The 9,592-nt window shown below is 48.0% G+C and overlaps 1 protein-coding gene across 1 annotated transcript; it reads right to left on the bottom strand.

Moving 5' to 3' along the window:
• Positions 1 to 3,995: 3,995 nt before the first annotated feature.
• On the bottom strand, positions 3,996 to 6,109 carry TOMM5 (translocase of outer mitochondrial membrane 5). The gene is made up of 2 exons (XM_069775836.1): positions 5,894 to 6,109; positions 3,996 to 4,487 (listed from the first exon to the last, which is right to left on the bottom strand). The coding sequence occupies exons 1-2, from the start codon at positions 6,012 to 6,014 to the stop codon at positions 4,453 to 4,455; spliced, it is 156 nt and encodes a 51-aa protein (XP_069631937.1). The 5' UTR covers positions 6,015 to 6,109; the 3' UTR covers positions 3,996 to 4,452.
• Positions 6,110 to 9,592: the final 3,483 nt, after the last annotated feature.

Here is a 9,592-nt window from a genome sequence, read left to right as displayed (position 1 = left end):
TCCTGTATGGTCACAATCAATTCAGCTATGTTAGGCACTGCAGCTGTCAAAGGGCCCGTGTTGGTATTTAGATGCCGGTAGTCAATTGTCAATTGCCACTTCCCATTGGGTTTCTGGACTGGCCACACTGGGGAATTATAACGTGACTGTGTGGGGACAATTATCCCTTGCTCTCATAGTTCAGCTATCACTGAGGTGATCCCTTCCCTTGCTCCCAGGGGCATGGTGTAGGGTTTTACACGAACAACTTTGGAGGGGGGAAGTGCAGGTGCTTGCTATAAAAGTCTCATAGAGGCAGCAGGAAGCCTAAATTTCCATTCCCTTCCTTTCAAATCCACCCAGGCTCGTCCCTTTAATAGATGGAGTCCCAAGATATTTGTGGGGAAGGTTCCCAAAATCATGATAGCCTTTACTGTTACAGCTAACCAGCATTTAACCCAAGCCATTGGCTGTGGCTTAGCGTTTCCAAAAACATCTGTAACCCGAATCTGGTTTTTATCAGCGATTATGCCATTATGATCGGCAACATCTGCTCGGAGTGCTGAGACTTGAGTGCCAGTGTCCACTAAAAATGTAACTGGGGTTTTAAAAGGGCCAAGGGGAAAGGTAATTAACAAGTCTCCCTTACTATTTTCCGTAAGCCTTCTTAGGTGGACCCACTGGCCATCCCCCGGCTCACTTATTGGGGACAGCGCATCCAGTTTCCCCACCCAAGATCAATCAAGTCCTTTTCAGGGGCAGTAGCTGCTTGAGGGACAGTTATCGCCATCTCGTTAGATTTCGATTCCACCTCACCTTTCCGTTGGGAGGGTTGCTCCATCCTGAGGAGTAATATCCTCTGGTTTTTCCATGCTTGAATAAGCTTCTCTAGGGCTGAGGTGGGTAGGCCATCCATTACGCCCCGGGGAACCCCCTTCTCAAATCCTTCAGCCCACAACAGATTTCTTTTTGCCCCTAGATTTCATGGCGGGGGGCGGTCCTCCCGTTGTTCTATTCTATGCACAGCGGGTTTAGATTTAACTGTTCCCTCTGTGAGGCCCATCCTTCTGCCATAGTTAATCAACTCTTCTGCCAACTCTTGTGCCACTTCCCCCCAGGTCATAGCCACCCCCGCTAGTTCAATCTTCCTCCCCTTGAGGCTAATGCATCCCACAAACGGTCCTGGAGTTGGATGGCATATGGTTTTAAAGAGTCAGGCAAGCCCCAGATCAAGGGAGTCATCCCGTCGGGGTTGCCATTTAATAGCTTCAGTGAGGGTTGCTGAGGTACTAAACGCCTATCATGCATCAACTGGATGCAGTCTTTTGCAGACTTTCGATTAAGTGGTTTATAGCTGGGGTCTCAGTACACACTAGGTCCCCTCGTTCCATGGGATCTGACCCCCCTGCCCAATATGGAACTCGTTGGGTTAAGGCCCAAGGTTCTCTCAGACTGTTGGTGGTCAAAATTACCGCAGGCCCCCAGTACCCTTGTGCCTCATCATCTGACAATAAAACCTGGTCTCCACCAGTCAGTGATACCCTCCATACATATTCAGTCTTGGTTTCTTGAGCTAGACTACTCTATTTTTCCTGGAGTTTTGATTGTTCAGTTGCCGAATATGGTACCATTCGATGGTAACTTGCAGGGCTCCTCCCGTCTGACCATTACCAGTAGTCTCGGTCTTAATCAGAGGTCTCAATGTTGCTTCCTCGTTTTTGGGGTAAAAAACTTCTCTACTCATCTCTAACTCCTTTGTCAAATACAAGGGTCTATCAGTCAATTTTGCCAATTTGTAAATCCTGGTTCACTATCTAGGATAGAGTTAAGATCCAGTTGGTCACATATTTCTTGTTTATTCTCCTCTAGTTCTCCTTGGAGGAGAAATATGCAATTACCTGGCCTATCAGAGGCTGCAGAAAACCACAGTCACAAGAAAAAACCCAGCCATTTATTTTCTCCTATTTTAATAAGGAGATGGCTTCATCTCTCAATGTGCCTGAAAGCAACTTCCTAGAAGAGTCTTTAACAGTGCCCAACAGCCAGTTCGAACCCACTCTTGAGCAAGTACATTTCTTCAGGATTAGAGGTATGCAAAACTGCCGAGAGGTCAGTTGCGTTGCACCTTAAAATGTGTTTACAAGTGGACGGAAATGGGTGCCATATATGTGATTTTAAGGATACAGTAAAGTGAAATTGGCTTGCTAGAAACCTTCACATCCCTATACTTCCTGAGGATTCTACCGCTCTACCTCTGACCCTGCACAAAGGCCGAAGACCAAAAGGGATACCAGTGTCCCATTCTCCATAGCTGGGCAGAGGATAGGTTGGCTGAGGATTCTGGCTGGCACAGGCAGAGCCAAACTCTTTAATGTATCTCATCACTCCCACCATCAACATTATAACTTCACTGCAGTAACCCGCTGCATTAATTTGTCAACTGGGTAGTATAATCCCACGATTCATTCAATTGCACTTGTTCCATTTTACAAAGACAGCAGAGTAAATGAGTTCAGGAATATCCTTGCTTTCATTTGCCAGTAAAATCCAGATAACTAAATAGGACTGGGTTATTTCATTTGACTGCAGTGGGCATCCAAGGCTCCAGGGTCATGTGTCAGCTCTGGTAAGAAGTCTCCAAATTACTCAGTTATGCTTCCAAATTAATACCCAGTTTCCAAGCCTGCCATTCATGAACTGCACTTTCAAATCCTGCCTGTCTTGGGGATGTGTACTTGGGAGGCCTTTTTACAATAAATCAGGCCTAAAGCTAAGAGGCAATATATAGGTCTCAGTGTTTGTCCCCACTCCTCTCTCTGTCCCTCTTCCAGCTTCAAACCTACATATGCTTCAAGCACAGCTTTCTGCAGGCAAGCTTAAGCTCTGGCCAAAATGGAAGGGTGGAAATTTCCAAGAGTAGTCTCTCCATTGTTTGTAATTCCTCTCTTTGCTGATGCCAGCCAACAATAAAGTCTGACCCTTCTGTCTGAACTGACCTAACAATCTCTTCCCCCTTGCTTTTCATAGAAGACTTTGCGATCACAAGATTTGGGCAAGCACAACAAATATTCTACCGTGCTTTATACAGGTACTGTGCTTTCAGCCAAGGGCACAGTAAACTGGAGGAACAGATCGTTCATTCAGCTGAGCAAGCGAGCAATTGAAAAGAGCAAGCAGTGCCTTTGCTGCAAGTGGCTCTGCAGGCACTCCTGTAACACCAGGTGAAAATTACTTCAAGGAGTTAAACACAAGTCTGAGAAACAAATATTTAAGTCTCTGGAGATCTGGTGTGCAGCTCATCTAAGGATATCAAGTCAAATCCTGAATCTATCTTTTAAGACTTAGGCAAACAGATGAGTAACCCGTAATGGCTGAAAATCCAACTCCTGCTTTTACAACTCAGTTCAGGGTCATCTGAAACCGATGCATACTAGTAAGCATCAGCCCCAGAGCTTAAGAAATCCCCTTCAGAGAGGACAGTCACAATCCTTTTCACAAAGCAGGCTGCTTCTCTAAGAAAATACTTCTATTTTGACATCAGTGTAAGCAGTGCAAGGTAAGAATATTGTGGGCGGCCTCCAAGTAAAGTAACACTCCTGAACTACTAGAATACAGCAATTTGTCACAGTAGAAAGAGCTGTGCTGTGACCAAAATTCAGTTACTAGCTCAGAGAAGAAATACGGCATTGTTCCTGCTTTACTTTGCGTAAATTCAAGATCCAGGAGGTTCCAGTTGAAGGGGAAAGTGGCACAGGCCTGCTGGATAAAGCTGAGCTGCCCTTCCCCCCTTCACTTCTCTGAGTCTTGACTACATGTTCATGTTTCTCAGCTGACTTGCTATACATTTAGCAATCTGAAAAACACATCATTGCCTTGTCTTTTTCACTCTCCTTTGCTTTTCCTCAATATAAGATGACTTTAAAGGTGGAGGAGAGAGCAAGCGTAAGACAAGAGCCAGGAAAATACCAGATGACCTCTAGTTTAAGCGATGATTATTAAAAAATCACTACCAGAACTGACACAACTGCTCTTCCATTTATTTGAAATCAAACTGCTTGTGAACTGGATTCCTTAAAGATTTCATTTTTCATACAGACAGATTCAGTAAGGTTGACAGCCATAGCGCGTGGCGGTTTAGAGGTAGCTGCATAACAAAGCAACTTGCTAGCACTTAACACTTCATACAAAATGGAGATAGACTTTTTTTTAAACAGTACAAGAAATATTCCACCACAAGTCATTGCTTGATGATACTAGGGAGTATTCTGTGACCAGAATTCACCCGCAGGAACAACAGACATCTTCCCCATAATCACAACTAGGCTATCATTCTCAGGTCAGATACGCTTAAGTGAAACATTTTAGAACCATTTAGTATTGGATGTCTGCCTCTGGCACAACGTTTACTTAACAAACAGAAGAAAGCAGCTACAGTCCATTTTATGTTTTCATATACTGAGCCTTCTTGAGTGTTCATATACTGTCCAACTTCTTCAGGATGAAAGGAGCTGAAAAGAAAATGAAGCAGCATGAATGTGACTGAAGACAACAAGAAGTCTGCAGTGAGTCTGTGATGAAACTGCAGCACATTTATGTGGCATCTAAAACATTCAGACTCTGGGTGAGATACCACCGTCCGCCTCCCACACGGTCCCTTCTCTCCCTGCATGATTGCTTTAACAGGTGAGACAGCACGATTCAAGGGGGGAATCAGGTACGCCTGCTTGTGCTGCAGGTCAGAGGCTTGGGCGTGTTCTCGATACCACCGGGTGGTGGTGGTGGTGGGGAAGAATCACCCAAACGTCACTTTTTGTTGGCTAAACAGAAGGGCATCCTGAAAGGAAAGATGCAAGCCTCTGATGCAACGCACTAAAGCACTGCCTACGAGACAGACAGCACGGCCCTTTTTCTTTCATGCGCTAGAAAAGTACAGAAGCACTGTTGTTGCAAATATTCTGGTAAAGAAATCAGAATTTAATCACATAGAAGAGTTAGGTTTGATTAAGAAGTAAGATAGCATAATGTATAGGATTGTTAAGTTTGAAATGTAGCCATAGAAACTTTAGGAACTGTGTTATGTGTGACTATAGGAACCTTAACATTGTTAAAGTTTGAAATAGCTAACCATAGAAACCTCTCCAGGAAGTTACTGGTTTTTCTATGTTTTTTTTCAAGAAACTAAGGAAACCGTCATGGATGCCAGTTTGCTGCTTGGAAGCCCCCTTACCCTTCCCATCTTAATTTGAGTATCGAAGATCCCAGTCAGTAGAGCTAAGTGTAACTGACCAATGATTGTTTTTTAAATAAGACTACTGATAAGGTTATATAATCAAAGGACCAATCCTTATAAAAGTTAAGTTTAAGAGCGAGCATAGTATGCATTTTTGTGTAAAGAGCTTATGTAACAATGACCTGACAGAAAAAGTCTATAAAAACTGATGGATTTTGATACTAAGTTGGACACGCTTTTGGAGGAGCGACCCCCGTGTCCCCAGCGCTGCAATAAACGAACTGCCTGCTTCTTAAGTTCTCATTGCTGTTGAGGAGTTTTATTCCGGATTCCGGGAACACCGTTGCTCGCCCAAAGCCAGCACTTCAGCCGCCTCAGGCCCCCCCCCCCCCCCCCCCCCCCGGCGCTCTGGAAGCCCCGCTGGGATGCCGAACCTCACCCGCTCCCCCCGGGGACCGCGTTCGGCCACCGGGGGACACGAAGCCCAGCGCCGATCAGAGGAGACTCTCCCCCACAGCCCCACGGACAGTCACCAGGCTGCCGTGACTGCAGCAAAGACATCCCTAAGAAACGCCAACCGGCGACCCCCGGCCGGGCCTTCCCGGTGGGCGGGCGCAGGCCCCGGGCCAGCACCGGACGCCACTTCGCTACGCGTAGGCGGCCCGCTTCGCTCCGAACACTTACTGATCCGCAGCAGCGCGACGTAGATGAGGAAGTTGCGGACAGAGGTGAGGACGTCGCGGCGCATCTTCCGCTTCAGTTCCTCTGGGTCCATCTTGGGCCCCAGGCCCTCGATGCGGAACATGCCGCCGGCCGCCCGCGGAAAGGCCGCACCGGAGCTGCTACGGCTGCCGAGGAGGGACACACGTGGCGGCGGGAGGGGAGGCCGCGTCACGTGACGGGGGAAGGCGGGCGGGGTCTACGGCGGCCGCGCATGAGCAAGGAGGGGCGGCGGAACCGCGGCCTGCAGTGGGGAGGCGGGGTCCGCCCCGGTGCCGGTCTGGAATGAGTTGGGTGGGACGGAAATTGGGAGCGCTCCATCGGCCTAGCAGGCGCAGGGAGGTTCGCTGCGGTGGGGCCTGCGGCGCCGGTGGGGCGAGGCAGGCTCTCAGAAACGTGGCCCGCGATTTGGACTGCGGCTTACCCCGAGCCGCCTTCCCTCCTCCTGGAGGGCAGAGCTGTGGCAAGGGGGCCTGGGGTTTGCAGCCTGCCTTTTCCGAGGGTTGCTGGCCGTGGTTGCACCGGCTTGTGCCACGCTGACCGGGTCTGACCGGGGGTGGGGAGCTCAGGGCGGGGTCCCCGCAGACAGAGTTTCTCTGTGATACCGAAAAGCCGGTCGAAGAAACTCTCTAAGACTCGTTTTGGAGTTTTAGAAAGCAGGCATTCTTTATTGCAGTGCTGGGTGCACGGGGGATAATTCCATCTAGCGTGCATACCGCAGCTTTAGCACAAACAGGTTACATAGAATAACTAATTGCATATTAATCAGATCAGTATACATATACATAAAAATGATTGCAACTGATTGTCATAGTACTGCCTACATCCGATCATGCACAATAAAGGATCCATTTGAGTGGAAGGGCTGCTTTTGTGACCACCGACCCATTGAAGTTCTTGCTGGCTGTCCCTGAAGTCTTTATTCTTGTCCTTGTTCTTTGATCTTGAAGCTTAACGCAGTTTCAATCACACATGTCAGTTTCAGCATTTTTCTCATCTAGTGTACAGGAACATCTCGTCATAATCACAAAGAACTGCAAAACTTATGAATAATTACTAGTTAATCACTTGACTAGACTTTGTAGTTATCTCCCTGGTTACCCTTTGTCTATTGTTTCAACCATAATGTTAATATATGATCATTTATCAACTCTCACTTGCAGTCACCTAGCAGCAAACCAGTTTTCATAGAAGGTACAAAATATTAAAACCATAAAAGTTTGAACAAACCACATGAAATCTATGGACATAGGCTATCATCTGGTCCTAGCAACAGCAGCGTGTGCCTCTTTTGCTCCTGCCGGGTTGCAGACAGTAGTGTGCTGTTTCTCATGGCGAAGAGGGCAGAGATGGGTCTGTGCTGGGGAGCTGTGCCACCTGAGCCGCTGCTCCTCCAGGGCTGGAAGGCAGCTCTTCACTCTGGGGTTAGGACTACAGCAGAGCAGCCTAGAAGCTGCCTGCTCCGGTTGCCCCGTGGGTCAGGGAGCCTTTGTGCAGGAGTGCATGGAACAGGAGTTCTGCTTAAGAGTAGCTGTCATGAAGGAGAGTCATGCAGAGTGCCAGGAACCTCTCTCAGCCCAGTGCCTTCCTTTAGAAGGTAGATAGTAGGGAGCAGATGTAGAACAGCCCTGCATAATAAGGCACAGAGAAACAGTACAATGCCTGTCAACTTTGTTGCAAGTAATAGTGCTTGGAAGGTGTTACGGACAAGGTCTGTGACTAACGATGGTCCCAAGGAGCTGGAGTTACGTCTGAGCAATGGCTACTAGATGTGCGTCTTGGGGATGGGAACGCATCATATGGATCTGTCTAGGGGAGATGGACACAGATGAAGCAGAGCCTGCTTTTGCGGATTACGTCTCATGACGCTTCAAAGCATGTAACAGCACAACAGCCTCAAACTCAGCAGCTCTGGCTGTGCCATCACATCCTGTGCTGCAAACCCTGCTGGCTTCCCAGTCTGTGTGGTACTACTGTGTGGAGTGTGCATGAGAATGTAGTCCTGAAGAGCAAGCTAGTCTCAGTGTGCTTGATCACTGGGAAGAGAGGGTTATAGCCGCACCAGACAGGAGCAGAGGTTGCCTTGCTGGCCCCTCTGAACTCTTCCGAGTGCCTTCATTCTGGATAATCTATTCACAATGGGACTTAATAGATGCCTGTTTTTCTCTAATTGCAGTAAAGAATTCATGTGACTGTGAATCAATGTGCATCTGGCTCTGCTAGCTTTCCTGAATCATGCACTGTCTCCTAAACTACGCACCATTGCCTTTGGTACCACTGCTGATCTGCAGTTTGTTACTGATTTATCTGTGCTGCTTTGTTTAGTACGCAGGAGCCTTCACCCCAACGCAGAACCCATTGTGCAGGGCCTTGTACAAAGGCAACTTGTACTTGACTTGTTCCCAAACAAGTCCAGGGATACTGTCAGAGGCCAGTAATATTTAACAGGTACAAAGAGACTGAGACGGCCAGTGATCCTGGCTTTGGAGAGGCCCCTTGCCAACCACAAAGCCCCCTCTTCAGGAGTTGGAGGTCATGGGCAGCTGAGCTGTGGATGAGTTTCACTCAGGATAATGGATGACTATGAATGCTGACTTGAATTTTCCCCTTTTTTAGGGCTAGGAGCTGGTTCAGGCCTGAGACCAGGCTTACCCAGAGAACTGTGTATGCAGCCCTCAGTCCTCACCCTCGAGCTCCGTCTGCACCGTACAGGCTTCAGCCAGCCAAGCCCTACGTTTCCTGCCCGTGGCAGGCAGCCAGCAGTGCTTTCAGACGCACTCCTGAAATGCCAGGAATACTGGCAGAGATGGACACAGGTGCTAGTGATGCCTGGAGAGGACCAAGCAAGCAGGCAGTGTCTTGTGGCTCTCCCCACCACCCTCACAAGACATCTGGGTTGTGCAGCCCACCCTGCTCTGCCTATGCTCCTTGGGATCAGGCAATGCACAGTAGGCAGATAATTTAAAAAAACTGATTTCTCTCAGCTAAGCTGTCTATGACCTGAGGCAAAGCCAATTACAGAGCAGCTGCTTTCATCATGCCAGTGATTAATGAGGCTAATTGCATCTCCCACTGGCTGGGGGAGCTTTTCTGCTTTTCTGTGCTACCTCAAAGGCCCTCCCTAACTTTAGAAAGGATGGCCAAGGAGGAGTGTTCCCAAACCACCCTGCTCCCAGCACATTTGCAGGACATTCGATCTCAATCCCCAGTGCAAATGAAGGGGCAAACTCTTCTGGTCACAGAAGTTGTAAGACTGCCTTCCTGACAGCAAGGGCCTGCAGAAAAATACAATAGAGCTGCCCAGATCTGCAGCTGATATAAACTAGCTTTGTTCTGGTGGCTTCCAGGAAATCTCGTTTAGTCGACGTTTCATTCTGATTGGTGGGTTCCTCTGGTCGTTGGTAGCAGAAACAGATTGGCAGGTCCCAATCCCATCTTGGCAGAAAAGCAAGGAGTCTCATCCTACATTTCAAGCCTGTTGGTCCTCCCAGTCTTGGTTTGTATTTGAAAAGCAGAAGTGATGCTGTTTTCCCAAGTGTTGCTCTGGAGAAGATAAAGGAACTTGGGCAAAGCTGAATCAAACATGACACAATATTGAAAAGAGACTGGAGCAAGAAGAAGGAAAAAAAAATGCTGTTAAGGAGCAACGTGAGTGAGGACTCT

Source organism: Haliaeetus albicilla, chromosome Z (assembly GCF_947461875.1).
Source record: "Haliaeetus albicilla chromosome Z, bHalAlb1.1, whole genome shotgun sequence".
NCBI classification, from domain to species: domain Eukaryota; kingdom Metazoa; phylum Chordata; class Aves; order Accipitriformes; family Accipitridae; genus Haliaeetus; species Haliaeetus albicilla.
This window is presented reverse-complemented; position numbering and strand designations above follow the sequence as displayed.

Excerpts from the sequence above, each read along its gene's own strand:
- TOMM5 (XM_069775836.1), bottom strand. The coding sequence starts at position 6,014 with ATGTTCCGCATCGAGGGCCTGGGGCCCAAGATGGACCCAGAGGAACTG. Across the intron at positions 4,488-5,893 it reads CGTCGCGCTGCTGCGGATCA|CTCCTTTCATCCTGAAGAAG; the intron begins GTAAGTGTTCGG and ends TTTTCTTTTCAG.